General features: G+C 40.8%; 1 protein-coding gene across 1 annotated transcript in view; it reads left to right on the top strand.

The window, feature by feature from the left end:
- The window catches only part of ITPR2 (inositol 1,4,5-trisphosphate receptor type 2), a 494,278-nt gene that overhangs the window by 412,969 nt on the left and 60,474 nt on the right, over nt 1-20,835 (top strand). The window contains 3 exon segments of the mRNA XM_034646080.1: nt 4,200-4,292; nt 14,346-14,476; nt 15,865-16,030. Coding sequence (XP_034501971.1) covers nt 4,200-4,292; nt 14,346-14,476; nt 15,865-16,030 — 390 coding nt within the window.

Here is a 20,835-nt window from a genome sequence, read left to right as displayed (position 1 = left end):
TTCTCATTCACTGAGAACTCATGAATGTGAAATACTCTTCAGCTATCAGCTGTCAATGGGTATAGGAAAATCCTGATATAAGAAACATCGTCTGGGCTCCATCTCAGTAAGAAAGTTTCAGCAATGCTGACAATATTCCAGAACACAGTCAACAACTTCAGTGGAGGATAATGGCTTTGGGATTTTCTTCTTCCTCCTTTTTCCTGTCTCCCCCAAGAACAATATCTAGCATCATTCACAACCATTATTCCATAGATGTTTGCTCACAGTACGTCATATTTATTATATCTAAAGAATTGAAAATGATAAATGTTTTGATTTGGAAACCATCAGGTAGTAAGAAATTGGGTATAGAAAATATGCTCAGAATACTGTCATTAAAGAGCTCAGTTCATCAGTACGTGTTGTCACAATTTCTGTACGATATTCATTTCTGCTGTCTGACTGGTTAGGCATCATCCATTTACACTCACTGTGATTCTTGTGGTGTAAGGTCTTATTCTTTTCATCTTACTTTGAATTTTTATTTATCATCCTTTCTAATGTTTTCTTCTTCCGCCATTCCTACGTTTTGTCTTTTGGGTTAAATTTCTTTGTTACTCTTTTTCCTCCTCTCCTGCTTTGCTGAATACAAATCGTACTTCTGCACTTTGCTGTTTGTTTCTCTGGATGATTTTGTAGCCTATGAGTTGTAGAGAATGGAAACCACAAAATGACTCTCCCCTCAAGCCATTACATTTAAAGGTAGGATTTAATTAGTGGTGATTTATTTTTTTTAATTTTTATTTTTTTACTATTACTATCTGTATTTTTTATAATAATTTTTTATTATGTTATGTTAGTCACCATACAGTACATCCTTAGTTTTTGATGTAGTGTTCCATGATTCATTATTTGCATATAACACCCAGCGCACCATGCAATACATGTCCTCCTTACTTCCCATCACCAGCCTATCCCAATCCCCTACCCCCCCTCCCCTCTGAAGCCCTCAGTTTGTTTCCCAGAGTCCATAGTCTGTCATGGTTCATTACCCCTTCTGTTTACCCCCCTTTATTCTTCCCTTCCTTCTCTTACCGATCTTCCTATTTCTTATGTTCCATAAAGGAGTGAAGGCCATATGATAATTGTCTTTCTCTGCTTGACTTATTTCACTTAGCATAATCTCCTCCAGTCCCGTCCATGTTGCTGAGAATGTTGGGTAATCGTTCTTTCTGATGGCTGAGTAATATTTAGTGGTGATTTATAGACAATATTCTTTCTTGCTTTTAACAAACATTTCTTGATTATTAAACTGATGACATATGGTAGTATCTTTCTTAGGATATGGGATAATTAAATGGCATTTAGATCTATCATTAAGTCTAAGTGATCAAAGCACAGAATAGAAATGTCATCTACATAGATTCGGTTGTTAAACTTGAGACTGAATTTCATACCTAGGTATTAGTCTTGATTCAGAGGAACGTAAAATATTTTGTTACTGACTTTCCTGTTCTCCCTTAGATGTTACTTTTTCCAGAGTTTTACAGGTGTAAATATTTGGAGGAAAAGCTTCTATCCATAAGTAGCCTCCAAAACTCCACTTTTACAAAACTATCTGTGAATCATAAACTATCTGTTCCCAAAAATCTTCAAGTTTTAATTATTTATTGTTTACGAGGTATAATCACATTGAGTTATTCAATACAGGGTGCGTTTGAGCCTGAAGCGTCATGATTCCTGAATCCAAATGTGTACATTAGTTATTGTTTAATGAATCTAGTAGTGGGTATTTTTGTGTTATTTAAAAAGGAAGTTAGTGTCATTATGAATGTATTTTCCTCAGAAATACAAAAATATCTGCTCTCATTTTTCTTACAAAATTGGCATTAGACCTAAAATGTCAAGATCTTTATTAAAAATATGTGTATTTTTACAAAAAACTGCCAAATAAGAAAAAGCATTCATAAATACTATTCAGATCTTGTATACGAGAATAGCTAACAAAGTTAAACTTTTTGATTCTTCATAGATTGAAAATTTTTGTTGCATAAGCTGAGAATGAATGTGATATTGTGCCCTGGGAAAAGCACCCTTACTTTCGTAGTATTTTTAATTTAAGTTGTAATGTCATCTAGTACGTCAATTGGTAAATAGCATAAAGTTTATTTTTTCAAGTATTGAATGCTATTGACGCCCAAGGTTGAGTGAAATCATCGAGGATAGCATGCTTAGGTAGCAGGTGACATCTAGGGAGTGCAGAATACGCAGTTGCTCAAGGAGTAGGACGGAGTCATCAGAAAGCCAGGAGATGGAGCCAAGAGGGGAGGTTGAGAGTTCTGGAGCTGAATCGCAGAGTATCACAGGCACCTATGAGTGGAGGATGGATAATTGGCTAATGGCATCAAGAATTCAGGAAAATGCAGATCCTACCTCTGGGACTGGTGGAACTGGTGCTCGATAGAGAAAGCAGCCACCACTTGACAGTGTTGAAGGGAGTCGTGTCTTAGCCCAGGGAGTTGGAGGGCAGGTTCCATTGACGAGCGGAGGTCACAGTGTCTCTCACATGTGCCCCTTCTTCCCCATTCTCAGTGCCACCCTGCGGTTTCCCATCCTCATTTCCTCTCACCCAGAAGACTGCAGGAACATTCTAGGTGGCTTCCCCACCTTCAGCCTGTTCTGCCTGCCTGATTCATTCATTCTAACCACTGCTCTGATTGGGTCTCTCATTGATTCAGAAACTTTGCTGGGATCTGCCCTAGCTGTGAGATACTTGTTTAAAACATCAGACTGGGAGTTCAGGTTACTCTGCTCCCATGTCTGTGCCTTTGCTGGCTTCTGTGCCTTTTGTCATACAAACTGTACCTGGGATTGCCCCCTAACCCCCAGCCCCAACCAGCTCATCTTTCTGTGTGGAAATCCCATGTCTCCTTTAGGTTGATCCTTCTCCAAAAAGCCTTGCATTGTTTTCTTTCTAAAATTCACTTCTCTCCTAATGCACCTCATTACATTAATTGTACTTGACTTCCTCCACTCAAGTATCACCCTGTCTGTGCCCCTTGGTACTCCCTAGTTGTCAGGTCTGCAAGGCCCCCACTTTGTGTCCTCAGAGCCTTGCGTGTGGAGTCAGGAAATATGAAGTAAGGGAATGGCCACCAGGACACACAGAAACCCCATCATTCTCTCTCTCTGACCACCAGAAACCCACTCCAGGGTTTGTATGTACCCACCCTGTCCCCTCAAGTTTGCCCCAGGGAGGGAGCAAGGAAAGATGGAGTTAAACATGTAGCCTCCCTTCCCTGAGTGGACTCGGTCTTTCTGAACCCCAGTGCTAGTGCTGCAGACAACTTGATCCTCGTTGCCTGGTCCTGCTCCCGGTCACGTGTCCTAACTTGAGCTCCCTGTTGCCGCGTCTGCCCTCTTCTCATCAGAGAATCAGGATAACCTTGGTGTGGTGTTGCTCTGATACGCACCTGAATATTTCTTCAACCCTTTGTATATAAAAGTGAACTTACTCCTGTTCCTCCATTTTATGGACTTTCCGTGATGACTCTCTTTGAAACATTGGTCTGAGAAGTATGAACCTCTTTACTCTCTATTTGTGACTAACAACCACAACAAAATGTTTTATGAAGTTTTTCTCACCCAGGTAGGAAGGTTACTATCTCCTGTTCCATTCTGGCCAGGGAAATAGCTGGTGCACTAGGAAGCAGGTGGACCTTTGGGAACTAAGGAAGAAAAGAAAGATCCTGAGTAGGATCTGGCAGAGGATTCTTGCATTTTAAACCCTGCTTCTTGGAGCCCCTGACTTCACTGTTAGAACTGCCATGACCTGCAAGTCTCGACCTGTTGACTGACCAGTGGCTTGGAGCTTGGGCCAACTGCTTTGAGGGAAGTGTGTTCCTGGCATCCCAAGTCTGAACCCTGAATGTAGTTGGCCGTCGAAACTGTTACATTGGTGGTTAAGGTCTACATTATAATTCATAAAGGTATAAAAGCCGTCTAGTGGATCGGCTTGTGAACCTATTCTCTATTTATAAAATTGCTTCCATATACAAAACTGTGTTCAGAGTTCCAAACCAACTTACTGAAAAAGACCTCAGGAACACAGCTATGTTGGAGTAGAAGCCTTTTATTTATATGCCTTTGTTATCATATGTTCATTTCTTGTCATTTGCATATTTGTCTCTACCATATTCTAATTTGTGTGTTCTCAGGTAGTAATGAAGTTCCTACTATGACTTTAACTTCAACGATGGAAACATGTCAAAAGGACAACTGCACACCCACAATACCAGCTTCAAATACAGGTCTGTAAAAAGGGCCCCAGAGCAGTACAAACTTGATACTTTGCAGTTACATTTCTTTGGAAAATGTTATTACCGCTAAGGGAGTTGCTCTAAGAATTTCATGGTGGGTTGAAATAGAACCATGGAGGGTGAAAAAACCCAAAAGTTTCAAACTAGAGAAAGGATTCCCATATCTGTCCTTTTGTTTCCCCACCCCATTCCTTATATTATTTCTATTTCTGAGAATTTATCAGATTTACCCTGTGGGACTGCTGCTAGAAATACTTTTACCATATTGCAAACCCATACCACAAGGAGACCCTTTCGATTATATAGCCTTTAACAAAGAATCAGGAAATGCACAGGCTTAGAACTCAAAAGGCTTGGTATAATCCTGGGCTTCCTACTTTCTAGCTCTCTTAGATATGTTATGCAAATTTCCTGGACCTTGTTCAGATGGTTTGCCCAGAGAGGGAGGGAGGGAGGGAGCAGACAGAGAGACAGAGAGAATATGATACTTCCCCTGTTTCCAAAGGAGCAAATGGAACCATGCTCATAAAAAGAATTTTTTAAGCTCTAAATTGTTCTCAATGGTTTGGAAACTATGGCGTATGTGAAATTTAATGAACTGTAGAAGGAATTAGTGATCTCTTTCCAGGAGCAGCAATGATTTAGGGAGTATATATCTTTAAATATTTCAGGAGTTTTACATATTAAAAAGGAGTGGATTTAGTCTGTGTTACATCTATGAAGGGGAAAATTGGACTTGGGGAAGATGAGGGAAGGAAGAGTTAATAAGCCCTGTGTCAGGCTGGAGTCCCCCACTTGCATCTGGGAACACATTTGTCTGATCATAGTGAAAGCTGCCTTTTCTCCTGAGATGTTGGATTGTTGCATGAGGGAAAATGGATGGTGCCTTCTACAAACAAAATCTTTCATGCTTTGTGACCTAAAGGGAGAAATACATATATGTACATTCCCTCCCAAGGTCCCAGCAGCTCCAAGAACTGTGAGCAACTGCCTCCAAGACTTCTTTCCTCCCCTAAGGCCTGGCTGGCCAGTCAAGTCTTCCAAATAACAAACCAGCTCATTCCTTGCTTGCGGAGCTTTACTGTGCCCTGCGATTTCTAAAATCCTGTTACATGCATCCTCCCCTTTAAACACCTCCAGTTTCCTCAGCCTTCCTCCCATAGTCTAGCTGTGACTCTCGATGTCACACTCCGGGGCAAGAAGCTGAGTGGTGCTATCGTATTCAGGAGAGTGGAATTTGAAATCACACCATAGCCTTGACCCATATTGGGCTGACTCGGCTAAAATGCCATTCTTCACTGGTTTGGCTGTCAAGCCATCAATGCCTGTCCTGTACTCATGTAATTGGGAGTTTGGGAGTTCAAGTATAAAGTGATGCATTTATTTTTATATCTTTCTGACAACTCGGAATCCAAAGCCATCCCAGTTTGTCCCGGGAATAGATGAGGAGTTTTTGGACTAGATAATCTCTAGGTTTCAAGCCCCTTCCGTTCTCATGTGCTATGGGGCTCATGCTATCGTTATGGATCCTGATTCTATGAAGCAATATCTTTACTTTCTCTTGTGTCATCTTCAAGCTGATAAGCTATAGAACAGGGATTGGCAAACGACGGCCCATAGGGAAATTTGGCTTGCCACCTGTTTTTGTATAGCCCTCACAGTAAGACTAGTTGTAACCCTTTTAAAAAGTATTTTCTTTAAAGAAAAAGATGCAATGGAGACTTTATGTCACCCACAAAGCCTAAAACATTTCCTGTCTAGCTCTTTGAAAAAAAAATTGCCAACCTTTGCTCTGGAAGATTTCCATTAAAGGTGCTAGAAATGTTGCATGGGACGGTGCTAAGGACAAATTCTTTAGCATGCTACTAGAAATATGCTTTCATACTGACATAGTCATGTTCCATGTAATTCTTCAGCCACATAGAACTCGGTCTTAAGTAAATTATCAGCTAGCCCATGTTTCTCCATCTTTAGAAAAAAATCATGAGAGTCCTCAGAGCCCCTTTGCCAAAGCCCAGATACACAACGTCTGTCACATCCCCAGTTTGAGGGTAGTGTGAACCTGTACTGGCTTCTCTTGATCCCACCTTCTTCCCACACTATCCTTTTAATGATCCATTTTGGTATGTTATCTTGGGGATCAGCATCAAGCTCATTTGTCAGCAGCTTGCAGAATCTGTCACAATCTCAAATCCAGGTCTACAAATGCGCCCCTCCTCTTATTAGTCGTGATTAAATATATATATATATATATATATATATCCCAGCAAAAACTTGGCGATAGTTTAAGTAGCTGGGTAAAATTAAACAGCTGTTCGGATCTTTTGGCCATCTTGAACTTCAATTTGTTGTCACCAGTACTTGTTATCTTCTTTTCAATTAGACACTCTTTCTCCTTAACAGAGTGTGAAAAGTGATAGGTTAAAAAATGTACTTTCTGTTAACACAAATATTCTAACAACATGGTCCCTAGGATTTTGTAACTGTATTCCTGCCTTGCTCTTCTATCTCTGAATATTACCTTCAAATTATTTCCTTTATTTTAAAGCAAATATATTTAAACTATAGTTTGATTTTAAGAAAGGAATATTACTTTGCCAGTGAACCAACAACAAAGCCAGTGTTCCTCAGGCCAGAGACTATAAAGATGGCTGACCCAGGGCCCAGCGCGGCCGCCCACTAGTGACGCTCATTCACACATAGGAGCCCGAAGCTACGAAGGCTCAGTGAGATCGCTGCCAGAGCCTCTCCTCCTGGAGTGAGATCTTCGCAGTCCTACATGGTGTGAGCACATCCCAGGATGTGGCTGCCCAGCTCTGTGAAATCTTACAACTCTTAGGCTTTATACAATTGTTTTTGATAATCACCCAGGGATTCTAGTATGATTGTTTTGTGTGCTCTTACTAATTGTGGCAGTTTGATCTTAACATTTAAAAAAATGAAGTGAATATTTTTGTAAAACAAGAAATTCATTAAGTCGGTTCAGCACAAATCCTTGATGAGGATGATGGTGATGGTGATGATATTATCATAAAACCTTCATTCCTTCCTTCCTTCCTACAGCAGTATTGGTTCAGCCTGTACTATTGGCCAGCCGCCATGCTGGGTGTTCAGGACATAGTATTGTGTAGACAAACATAATCCTAGCCCTGATGGAACTTATAAAAAAGTTGGGGGGGAAGGGAGGCATTAAAAGTTATAAACTCTGGTGAGTACTACCAGCGGTGCTATGATCGATAATCCAAGGGAGCTTGTCTGTAGGTAGAGCAAACAGAAAGGCCTTCCTGAGGAGGGATGATTGATTGATTGGTTGATTGATTTTATTATGTTCAGTTAGCCACTGAATAGTACATTCTTGGTTTTGGATGTGGTCTTTAAGAGATTATTTAAACTGAGACTAGGAGAATGAGGAGTCAGTCACACCAAGAGGTAAGGAACTGCATTCCAGGCACAGGGACCAGCATGGGCGAGGGCCCTGAGGCATGTCAAGGATAGACAGATACTACTAATTATCTTCCCACTGTGATTAAAAACACCGAAGGACATAAACTTTAAGATCACATAGCTAGCAAACTAATCTAGATCTCTGATGCTAGGCCTGTTCTCCAGTCTTCTAAGTCTTATTGTCTTCTGGTTAAAGGATTAATGTCTGTACATTTTTTTCTTCCCTAACCAAAAATTAGATTATTGAAATTCTGCCTATCGTATTGCCTTTCAACTAGAATGCTTGGATAGCTATTCTTTATGCATGCCATCCTCTAAAGGCAATACTTTAGACATAAATATTCTCAATTATGTATTTCTCAACTGGAGTTGATCCCCCTCCACCCCCCCCACCTCCCCATTCTCCCACCTCAAGACATTTGACCGTGCCTGGAGACATTTTCGGTTGTCACAACTCCAGAAGGAATGCTACTGGCATCTAGTGAATAGAGGCCAGGGGTGCATCTCCAACGCACAGGACAGCCCCCTCAACAAAGAACTCTCCAGCCCAAAATGTCAGTAGTGTTGAGGTTGAGAAACTCTGTTCCATTGTGAAGCCTGTTTGGATATTGGTTTATAACTCTGAATACAAACTCATAAAAGGCTTCTCATAACGACCTCTACAACCTGTCTCTCACCTAATATATTACACAAGGAACAGAACTTCCCTTTTCTCTATGGGCAGATGGGGACAATTCTTCCAGGCTTATTACCCCAGGAGCAACATCTCCATGATTTTAGGCTCCAGCTGAGCTGGGAGTAGGGAGAGGCAGCTATGATTTTGCAGGAAACCTCCCAGAGAAGGAAGAGGATAGTGGAGGAATGTCAGTGCTGGAGGTGTGGCAGGGACACTGTTGGGAGCCAGAGCTGATGACAGTGGCCTCACACCATCTGGGGTCATTCCTAAATCAGTGTTTGAAACTACAGGGATGCCTGTTATTAATGTACCCACTCTTTCCTCTCTGCCCTTTTTTTGCATTTGATAAGGTAAGTGATAAAATTCATCTGACTGAAAATTCCACAGATTTGATCTTCTAGCCCTTGCCACCTTTAAATCTCAGCCACACGTATTTAACTGCAAGGGTAGAGGAAAAACTAGAACCTGGTGTTTGTTGTGCAGCATGGGTCTCTTAGATTTAAAAATAACTTTTCCATGTCTAAGACCAGAATTAAATTTTAATTTGCAAACCCTAGTGTGCATTTGTGATGGCCTTGGTTTGTTAGCTTGTGGACAGCAGGTCCACATTACAAAAGGCCCAGACCCATACACAGGAGCAGAATAACAAGCCTCGTGGTGCTTGGGAAGCCCAGCGGCTGGTCCCCGAGGAAGCCCCAGCAGATGCAGGTAGGGTCATAGTCCCAGCAGCCACACATTCGCACAGTAACGGGCAACCAACTGTGGCTGGAGGAAAAAAGTAAAAAGAACTTTTATTTCATTTGCTGCAGACCTACCTGACTTCTTAGACAAATATAATCACTTACCAAAGAAAAACTAAAAAAAAAAAAAAAAAAATTAAAAACTGACATTCTAGAAAAATGAGGGCTTTTTTTAGGCAATTTACAAAATATCGTTACAATTATTTTCTAAGTAAGGGTCATTTGAATGTACAGAAAAGGGAGGAAGTTCACAGATTTTTCACATGTATGAGCAATTCAGGTTTAATATGTTTTGATATTTTACTTTAACAAAAAAGACTGATGAATAGCTGAAACCCATCAGCCTTGGTGCTGCTCTGCGTTTTGGCTTCCCATGGGGTGCCCAGCGTTTTAAATTTCTCTTTCTAGTTAATATTTTTAAAAAAGAATTTCCATAATGAATCGATTAGAATTAAAGTTTAAAACTGACAAACAAGAGGTTTTCAATTGCACTCAGACTTTCAGATATATCTCAGTGGCAATCTGTTGTTTCTAAGAAATCATTAAAAAATGGGTACTTTAATTATTAAGGGAGAAAAATAGCATTATTAAATACTCTTATTCAAGCATGTCCAATATTCGAAAAAACATATAGGCCAACACCTCAAATCAGAGCCAGTAGAATATATTTTTATTCCTTTCTTTATGTAAAACACTTTAATTTCTGTTATTAATTAAGAAAAATATTTTATTTTACTATACTCAATTGAAAAAGAGGATAATTTTGTTCAAGTATAAAGGTGGTTATGTTAAAACTTTAAATTTGCATAAGATTTTATAGCCATCTGTCAGTAAAAATGATAATTATGACACCTAGATTTGTTACCCCCTATGTGCCAAGTGATGTTCTAAGTTCCTTACGTGTATATATTTAGTTTTTTAAAATGTGTCCACATTACACATCTATTTCCAAATTCTTTCCTTTTGCCTGTACGCAAGCATGCACTCTCCCTTTTTTTTTTTTTTTTTTTTTTAAGATTTAGAGGGAGAGAGAGACTCTCAAGCAGACTCCCCACTGAGCGCAGAGCCTGGCAGCAGGGCTCAGATCTCACAACCCTGAGATCATGACCTGAGCGGAAACCAAGAGTCTTATGGTCAAACCATCTGAGCCACTCAGGCAGCCCTCTCTCACTCCTTTCATAACTCCTTGTTTTCATCGTTACTCCCTTGCACCATTAGCTAGCCCGTTGTTCGTTCTTGTACCTGAAACCTCCTTGCTGCCTCCGTTTGACCCTTCCTCTACACTCTGTTACCTGTGCACACGCATCCACCTCCTTCTTTTCTGGACCAGAATTTCCAAAAAAAAACAACTGGCCTGAACTCTCTCCTTCGATTTCTGCATCAACTGTCTTCTGTTTCACTATTTGCCATCTTCCTATTGTTTCCTGATGACCTGAATGTTCAATCCAGAGACCTTTTCTTGCTTCTCATTGCTTTGACTCTTCCCATAATTTTTACATTTTTTGGTATCTTCTCCATCTTTACATTATTTTCTTCCTGAATTTTGGCTCACAGTACTCTCCCAGCTCTCTTGCGCTCTCTAGCTTTTAAAAATGTCTTCTCATCTTCTCATTCTACAATCATCTGAAATTCTCTCCTTGTCTTCATCATAACGCTTTGCATCCAGCTCCTTCTTCTCAGTTGTCCATTTCTGTGACCTAATGGGACCACCTATTTCCAAGTCAGCTTTGGCCGGAAGCTCCAGCGGGATGTGTTACACGGCCTTCTCCCTCATGCCTAGGGTCCTGCCAGCCCCAGTTCATCCATCCTTGCCATTCTCACGGCCATCACCCTCGTTTGGGGCTCATCACACACTATGCCTCCTAAGTGGTCTGTCTACCTCCAGTCATTCTTTCCTCTTCAATTCACCTACTGTGTCACCACTAGATTATTGGTCAGAAATCACTGCTTTGAGTCTGTTCTCCCGTACCCCCAACTCAAGATTTTCATGATGCTCCATTGCCTGTCACATAGACCCCAGACTCACAGAGAGCTCCCAGTCTATCTCCCCAGCTTTATCTTCCACTCCTCTGCATGCTGGCTTATTTGATGTTCATCATATAAGTGAAGAGTTTCCTACCTCCCGTGCTCTCTGGCCATACCATGGGAATGCCTCTCTACTCTTTTAATCCACTGACTATCCAAGGCAAACTCAGAGTCTACATTAATTAGAGGGACTCCCCACTCATTATCCCTATTATTAAAGCTTCTCTATTCTGATCTCTTTGCACCACTTCTGTGGCTATAATCATGTGCTAATTTGTCTTCTTATTTAAGTAAATGTTTTCTCTCTTACTATTTCATTAGCTAGATGATAAACCACCTTGCCCCTGTTTAAAGTTTTCCAGTGGCTCCCCTTGGCTTTCAGGATACAGTTTAAACTCTTTAGCTGGGTGTATGAGTCTCTCCATAATAAACAGGTCCCTCCCTGTTTCTCTTCTCACACTTGTCTGCACATACCAAAGGCCCAGTCATTCCAACACACCGTAGTTCCTCAAACACCCCATATGCATTCATGCCTGTTTACCTTTGCTCATCCTCTTTTCTCTGCCTAGAGTGTCTTACCTTGCTGATATTACTGGCCAGGCATGTGTCTCTTTCAGCATTTAACTCAGGTGCCCCCTCCTTCAAGATGCTATCCCTGAGGCCCCCGCCACCCCCGTGAGATGCACACCATCCTGCCTGCACAGTACCCTGGGGTAGGGCATTGTTACCTAGGAAACCGTTAATCTCCTAGGGGCTGCCACACTTTCCCCTTCCCACCTGTGTACCTAGCACCTAGTCCTGGGTCTGTGGAGACAGCGTGATGAGGCAGGTTTGGCATCGGGAAGGTCAGCTGATGATGTAGGTAGGTCTTCACAAGGTGGCATTCACTTAGGTGAATTTACTATGACTCAGGGCCTGGCTCTTAGCCCACAGGCCTGGTAACTTGGCTTCACACACTGCGAGTAAATCCATCTCACAAAGATAGAGCCTTATTAACCAAACTCACGGAGGCTCCTGTATAAAACTTGCATGCCTAAGCACCGACCCTTGCACTGCAGGTTGACTGGACCTCTGCTGTCATTGACCTGCCCTGGGCATTCTCCCCCGTGCGTACATGCCGCACAGAACGTCAATACTGTCATTGTTTATGTTCGCAGCCAATCTATTTTATTTCACAATAGCTAATCACATGAATTTTGTGTGGATTTTACTAGCTCACCTGTTAACGAATGAACAACCTCATTTTTAAATTCTTAGGGAGAGATGGAGCACTTTCTTGTGGCTTCTATGTACTGACTAATGTGGTACTTAATTAAGTCTTTAGGAAACATTTATGTGACATGACGAGGTAGTCGCTGATTGAATATATGAATGCGGATCCTGCCACTAAATATAAGATTGCTTTGACCAGACACCCAACCGTGGCAAAGTAGCATATGGACATATTCCAAATGACCTTATTCCTTGAAAACCATATTTCTTTGCAAAAATTTCTTTAATTCTCTTACACATTTCTAACTAGTGTTCTTCACGTTCTTCCTAGCCATGGCGTTAGAACCCCCCGCTTTAGGTGTTGGGGACCTTACTAGCATGTTGCACACTGAGCTTTCTCTGCCTGCCTTGTCTCCTCTGCTGCTCTGCTGTCCCCACCAGCCTCACCTCTTCCCCATTTCTCCTTCTCCCAAAAGCAGCTTGCTTTCTTCTCCTTTCTAAATCAGAATGCGCCTTGAGGCTCACCTCGAAGGTGAGTGGTCTGGCACGGACTCTGCTGCTGGCTTTGATGCTGCAGCTCCGTGCTTGCCCGTGCCTGACTTCCGCCCTCCTCTGGAGGTATATATTTATGTTTTAAAAAGAAACCGCTCTGAATAAAGTGAAAATATCAGGATCCTCCCATCCATGTGAAGTTAAAATAAAGTCAGTTCACAAGAGGAAAAATCAGCCTTTTTGTAAAAAAGTACCAAACAGGCTGTTGGTCATGGATCATGTAGACAAAATTAGACTGTTTCTTTTTTTTCCCCACTTTGATTGTTTTCATATTCGCACCTGTGGCTACACAATTTCTAAAATTCAACACCAGTATGGTTCTTTAACCTTGTAATAAGAAAAATACATTTCTGCTCACCAATTTTAGGAAATTTTGATTCTTTTTTTTTTTAAGATTTTATTTATTTATTTATTTTAGAGAGAGTGTGTGTGTGTGCGAAGTGGGGGAGGAGCAGAGGGGGAAGGAGTTGGGGGGATCATCTCAAGCAGACTCCACACGGAAAGCAGAGTCTGAAGTGAGGCTCGATCTCATGACCCTGAGATCGCGACCTGAGCTGAAACCAAGAGTCGGATGCTTAACCAACTGAGCCACCCAGGCACCCCAGAAATCATGATTCTAATATAGTAAGAACTTTTCACTATTTTAAATGACTGGGAAATTATTACCAAGTTTTCCTTTAAACCAAATAAAACCAAGGATTTTTTTTGTCACATTATATCTTTTCTGTCTCCTCTTTTCTCCCTATTTTCACGTAAGTACACTAACATAAAATAAATTGTTCACATAAATAGTTTCTTGTCCATAGCTCAATGCTCACCATTAAAAGAGCTTAGATGCTTAACTAAATTAATGCAATAATATCTGCGCTGATTTTTAAGCCCCGACTATGTGTATTCTAATCCCTGTGCAGTGTTTTACACATCCTAAATATAATCTTTTGAATGGTTTCATCTTTAATCGGACCTCCCCATTTAAAGATGAGGATATTGAGGTCGAGTGACTGCCCAAGTCTCAGTACTGGGACAGAGTAGAATTTGAAGCCACGCCCACCCAGCTTCCTTGCGCATGCTCTTTCTCCTGCAATAGCTTGGCTTCCTGAGGTCTTACCACAACCTCCCCACACTGCAACAGTGCACCAGGCATATGAGGTTTCTCATACGTTGTCCTTTCCATTCTGTCATTTTTCACTCTTGAAAGAAAACAAATATTTCAGAATACAGTTGTGTGGCCTTCTCAGGCTGTGTTAGTCATGGGCTGCTACACGTCAAATACGTCTTCTGTGCTTCCAAAAATTGTGTCATGGCACAGTTATAAAGGAAAGCCTATTTGGAAGCAGACAATAGCATATTTAAACCATGAGTTTGTTGCCTCGTGTAATTTGTGTATTCTTATAGCTGATGAAGAGTATGAAGATGGAATTGAAAGGACATGTGACACCCTCCTCATGTGCATCGTCACCGTCCTAAACCAGGGCCTCCGGAACGGCGGCGGCGTGGGAGACGTTCTCAGAAGGCCATCAAAAGACGTAAGCTGGAGAAAACGTATTTTTGTCAAGAAGACCATTAGCATTTTTTTCTATGTCTATATTCTTTTTTGTATAATAATTTTTTATTATATTTTATTAGTCACCATACGGTACATCCCTAGTTTTTGATGTAAAGTTCCATAATTCATTATTTGCGTATAACACCCGGTGCTCCATGCAATACGTGCCCTCCTCACTACCCATCACCGGCCTATCCCATTCCCCCACCCCCCTCCCCTCTGAAGCCCTCAGTTTGTTTCTCAGAGTCCATGTCTCTCACGCTTCATTCCCCCTTCTGTTTACCCCCCCTTTCTTCTTCCCTTTAGCATTTTTAAAATTTTCTTAACAGCATCCTCAACACAATTTTGTTTTCAGGATGCTATACTATGTCGTTGCTTGAAATGTATAATGGTGGCCATTAAAACCAATTAATTGTATACTAGAACTATACAGAAATAGCTAAGGTACCAAAAAATCTATGTCTGTTAGTAGGGTTATGAAACATTTCCAAGTTTGAACTGTGTATTGTATTACAGCCCTGAGCGCATGACTACAAACTTGGTAGAGGAGTTAATTGTTACTTAAATAACAGAAACTAGGCTGCCTCTTGTCTATCAGCCTTCTCAGGCATGAAGATTTACTCTTTGCCTCTGAATAGTAATAATGACCATTATTTATCCATGATGAATATAAAATTTGAACAAATTCTAACATGATTTCATATATTAAAGCAGCAGGCTAAAAAATTTCTCATTAGCTGCAAAAGCTAAACTCAAGAGCCAGGCTGAAGGCTTGAAAAATCTCAGTTCTGCAGCAGGCCAGCTGTAGCATATTGTCAGTTCATCGAGTGGTTCCTCATCTAGGAAACGGCTGGATTACCGTGTCTCTGGTGTGTGTTTTAATACTGCCTACCCGGTAGAAGTAAGCTGGAGCTGTCTGTTCTTGACCCTCTAAGGCCAAGAACAAAATCTACTCTAGAATTTGACGAAGCATTAGGTCCTTCTCAGCTCCCTAATCGCTGACCTTGGGAATTGCTACCTGTCTACCTTTTGTGCAGCTTCTGGGATAGGATCCCAATGTGCCAAAATGCATTTAGCAGAATGATATAGTACAGTGGTTTTTAATAAAAGGTATGCCCCCATTGGTGGGAGGAGTATAAGTCCTGGAGAATGGAAGGGGCTCTGGGAACAGATGTGAAGTTTACTTCACAACACTTAAAGAAAAGAAAATGAAGACAGTAAGTGAGTCTTATTTTTTCCAGCTTGGAGCACTATTTATATTCATTCAGCAAATTTTTATTGAATATATTCTCTATGCTAGACCATATGCCAAATCAATGTACCTTGAAAATATGTATACATATACATGTTTTAAAATTTTTATTTCAGGAGCCCTTGTTTGCTGCCCGAGTGGTGTATGACCTTCTTTTTTATTTCATTGTCATCATTATTGTCCTTAACTTGATTTTTGGTGTTATCATTGATACTTTTGCTGATCTCAGAAGTGAAAAACAGAAAAAGGAAGAAATTCTAAAGACAACCTGCTTTATCTGTGGTAAGTATTCTCAGGATACTAAAATAATAGGTGAAGAAACTGTCCAGGAGGAAGGAGGGGCTAGGGTGATTTTTATTTGTCATGCTTTGGGAAAATAATTTCAGAGTGAAAGCTGGACAAAAATTATATAACTGGGCATTAGACTAGGGTTCTCTGCTTCCAGAAATAGAAGAATCATATCCGAAAGCTATCTTGTCATTATTTCTGAAATTCGTATGATTTTCTGACTGTAGAATGTGTTGCAAAATTTCAAAAGGTTACACCAACTGGCAAATAGATTTTTAATCACAATAATGTATTGATTAAATGACAGAATGATTTTTATTTTATTTTGTTGAATTATGAATCCACAGATGATTTTTCTAGCAGCTTGAACTTCTATTCACTGACTGTTCCTTCTCCCGGTTTTTCATCTCTCTCTCTCTCTCTCTCTCTCTCTCTCTCTCTCACACACACACACACACACACACACACACCTCACACTCTCCTCCCCTTTCTCCTTGTTAGCTCCCAGACTCACCCACATCTCTCCTTGCCCTCATCATTCCCTTTAGCTCTACCCTCTTCTCAATATACTGCAGCCCTTTGGTTGTCTCTGTAGCTGACCTAGCATCCTATAATTCTTCCCCATCTTTGAATAATCACCAAGTCCAGGTTATCCTCACTGTCTATTTCACCACGTTGAGCTGAAGAATCTTTTGGTTAAAGTCACAAAACAAGCATCAGGGCTTCGCTACAACATTATTCTATATAACTCAAATTGGGTCCTCAATAAATCCCATTCCCTCCTTGATTCACCTTTTGTCAACTGTCTCATTCTCCTCATTGGGTCTCCCAAACCCTTCCAGCATTCCTCCAACACTCAGAGGTGTACCAAGTACTAACCTGTAACAATGAACTGTATTCCAAGGAAACAAACATGAGTTGGACCTGCCAGAACTTCTTCAGGGTGTTCACAATCTGTTGTGGAATGCAAACACAATAAGTGTCATTGCTATCTAGTGTGTTAAAAGACATGATAGAGAAGTTCACAGGCTGTTATATCCCTTCAGGTTGTGGTAGGGGGCAGGCAAGAAAGGGTCAGGAATGGCTTTTAGAAGAGATGGTCACTGAATTGATGTTAAAAGATGGAAGGCAGTTAGTCTATTAAAGTGGGTAGAAGCAGAGGCACCCGGGTGGCTCAGTAGGTTAAGCGTCTGCCTTCAACTCAGGTCGTGATCCAGGGGTCCTGGGATCAAGCCTCGCTTTGGGCTCCCCATTCAGGGGGGAGTCTGCTTCTCCCTCTGCCCTTCTCCCGGCTCATGCTCTCTCTCTCACACGTAAATAAATAAAATATTTTTTTAAAAAAATAAAGTGGGTAAAAGCAGAGTGACCAGCATAAGAACAGGCATGAAGGGAAGAACAGCACAATGGGAGTCTTCAGTTACTATAAGGAGCTCAGTGTTGCTGTAGCATGAATTTCAGTGCAGCCTGTGCCCCAAGAAGAGGTTCACCAGAACGTGGTCTTTTATGTTAAAAAACTTGGACTTTGTCCTGTAGACTTATAAAGGATGCTGAACCATTAAAGAATTTAAGTACAGGCGTACAGAGTCTAATTTTTGTTTTCGAGCAATGGTACAGCTACAGAAGGTTATTTGTCTGGGGACATAGTTCAAGTGAAAGGTAACAAAACTTTCCTGCAGAAAAGTTAGGGTGGCAGTATTAAGGGAGAGGACAGGGTCATGAAATATTTAGAGACAGAGTTTTAAAATCTCAATGGTTAGGAATGAATATGAAAGATAGTTGCTTGCATGGGTGGATGGTAGTTCCAACAGTTGAGTTTGAGAAGAAAAGAAAAAGAAAAAAATTGGAGAGGAATATGCTGAGTATGGCTTTGGAAATACTGAAATTGCAGTGTGTACTCAACACCCCAGTGGGCCACACCCAGCACAGAGGTCAGCATTAGTCTGAGCCTCAGAGAATGTGCCTGCACTGGGGACAGTAACTGGGGAATCTTCCATCTGTATGTGGTAGCAAAAGCCAGAGCGTGGGGAAAGACTCCAGAGGGAGAAGAGGAGACTGTGAGGTTTAGAGTGGGAAATATCAGCACTGAAGAGTTGAGAGGAAGAGGGTCGTACATGTGCACACACACACATGCACATATACACACAGATCTTTCCAGTAAGAATGGTATGAGAAGAACCAGGAATGTGAGGGGAGGACACAGCCTTGGAAAGAAAGTGTTTGATTATCAACTATTTCAAAGCAGAGAAGGCCAGTAACATATTATGCCAAATAGAGCCTTCGGATTTCTCATTCAGGTGCTTCAGGATGAAGATGGAGTACTTTCCATGAGGATAAGTTGCACAATGCTCGGGGGAGACTTACGGGAAGGAAATGAGGCAGAAAGAAGAGTCTTTCTTTATATGTCTAGACTAGATGGAAAGAAGTGAGATTGGGATGGAGCCAAGGAAGATATCGTACAATAATTTGGGGATTTGGGGAAGAGAGGCATTGTATCGAAGAGTGAGTTCTGTGGAGGAAAAAATATGCTGCCTTTGAAAATCTTTCTGTGTGTTTCATGGTCTTGTTTTTACAGTGCTTCCTCTAAGTCCTTCCCTTCATGATCATAATAACTGTTAGGCCAGTGTGCAACCTTGGAAGAAAGGGCTCTTTGGAAGAATGTATCAGTTAGATGTGAAGCTCTTTCGAGGTCATGATGCTGCCTCCCATGTTCTAACAAGAAAGATGAACAGCAAAGCAAGCCCATCACTTAAGTACCATTCCTGCTCCTCTAGGTTTTTCCTTTGCTGACAAAATTCTCTTTGGCTTTTCACAGTTACTTAAAAAAAAAAAAAGCCCTATAACCTAGAAAACTCCTTAAAACATCATAACAGCTCCCATCACCGGATTGAATGTTTTTCTCAACTCTCCTCATTAGTTTCCTGCTGACCTTTCCTTCTGCCTTGGACTGCTCATTCTCTTGTTCTCTCACAAGTCTTCTCCCAACCACTGGATAAACGGTTTAGATTTTATCATTGACTTCTTGTTTCTTCTCTCTGCCCTCTTCTTTAATACTGCCTTTTGCAGATTATTGCCCAATGTGCAACCACAGCTCCAACCTCTCTCCAGGCTTTTGTCCTTTGTTTTCAGTTGTTGACAGACACCTCTACAGGCGTGACTTCTGGCAGCCAAATCTACCATGTCTAAAACCCAGTGCATCTTACCTTTCCATCATCTTCCTCTGACCTAGCAATTTATCGTGACCTCCATATTGGCATTGATGATATCCCACTGGGCCTTCAGTTTTCTAGGCTGAGAGCTTCTCCATCAATTTTAGCATCTCCCTTTTCCTGTTCCAGGTGCACTACTTAGCATGTGTTAATGAATCTGTATTCCCAATCTCACTCCCTTCCTTCCACACATCCCATAGCCACACCTTGATTTTTCAGGCTCACCTTGGCTCACACCCCAAAATGTTCTGCTCAGTGCTGCCAGACTAATTTTTCCAGTTTGAATTCATCATTTCCTTACTCAAAAGTCTATCAATAGCATTGCACAGTCTGTAACTCTAAAATTCCAAATTTCCTGGCACATAAGGTGCTCCATAATCAAGCTCCCTTTTTGCCCACCTTTTCACCCAATGTTCCCCTGTTTATAGATCAACTTCCGGCCCAACTGCATTACTCATCTTCAATTTAGAGACTATCCACATGTTCTCAGTTATGGTGTTTCCATTTGCAATGCCCAAAGTCCCAAGCTGTTGAACTCCAACTCTCACTCTAAGGCCAGCTCTAATGCCATTATTCCATGAAGCCTTCTCGGATTTCACTAACCAGCAGCAAATATGTCTGCTTCTAAATTGCTCGCATCACACTTAGCAGTGTGGCACTGTACTTATTTTTTGTTGCCTTATCTCTGTCGGATGCTACACACTGTCACATTGCAGAAAGGGCATGGACTTTATGGTTAAGTAAACACACTAGCTCCCCATCCCGGATATGTGATCTTGGCCAACTTTCCTTTTCATCTTGAACTATTGTTCCCTCATCTGGAAAATGGGGAATATATAATGCCATATTTTGGAGTTTGAGTGAGTATAATTGAGATCATGTGTATCAAAATTCCTAGCTCAATGCTTACCTGAGTAAGCCCTCAGTGCACATTAATTTCCCTTCTTTAAGAGACCCATGTCTTACTTATTTTTATGCTTCCATAGTATGTATTGAGGACCATTCATAAGTATTTGCTTAATGAATGACTATTCAATAAATCAGTCTAAACTAACATTGTCTCTGTATTTATGTGGCTTATAACCCACAAAAGGAAGATAAAACGGGTAAGTACTAAATTGATATATACTGCAGACAAAAACCTGGGTGCACCAATTCCAAGTTATTTTAAACTTTGTCACATTCAGGGTATTGTTTCTATAGCATACACCTTACCCCCAGAGATATAGGGTGATAAACAGGAGGCATAAGGAGGAGATATTAGATCAACATGGTCTATTTTCCAAAAGCTTCACATTTATTCAAAAATTTGAGACCATTTAAGTAATTTCACCTAAGATTAAATTTTAATAGTATTTTTTACATTATAACAAATAGTATGCTATAAAGTAAAATAAATTTTTTAAAGTAAAACAAATTTAATGTGAACATTTAAAATAAAACAGAATTTTTTTTAAAAGAATTGAAAAGTAATCCCAGGCACTTATAGCTGCTAACCCCTGTGACCTGTGCAGCATAAAGTTTCTCTACTCTCTGCCCTCAAAGGACCTTTAGCAGAAACATGTGAGAAGCATTATCATAATGTATAGCTAC

This window comes from Ailuropoda melanoleuca, chromosome 16 (assembly GCF_002007445.2).
Source record: "Ailuropoda melanoleuca isolate Jingjing chromosome 16, ASM200744v2, whole genome shotgun sequence".
NCBI lineage: Eukaryota > Metazoa > Chordata > Mammalia > Carnivora > Ursidae > Ailuropoda > Ailuropoda melanoleuca.
Note: the sequence above shows the minus strand (reverse complement) of the source record. Positions and strands in the feature narration are given on the sequence as shown.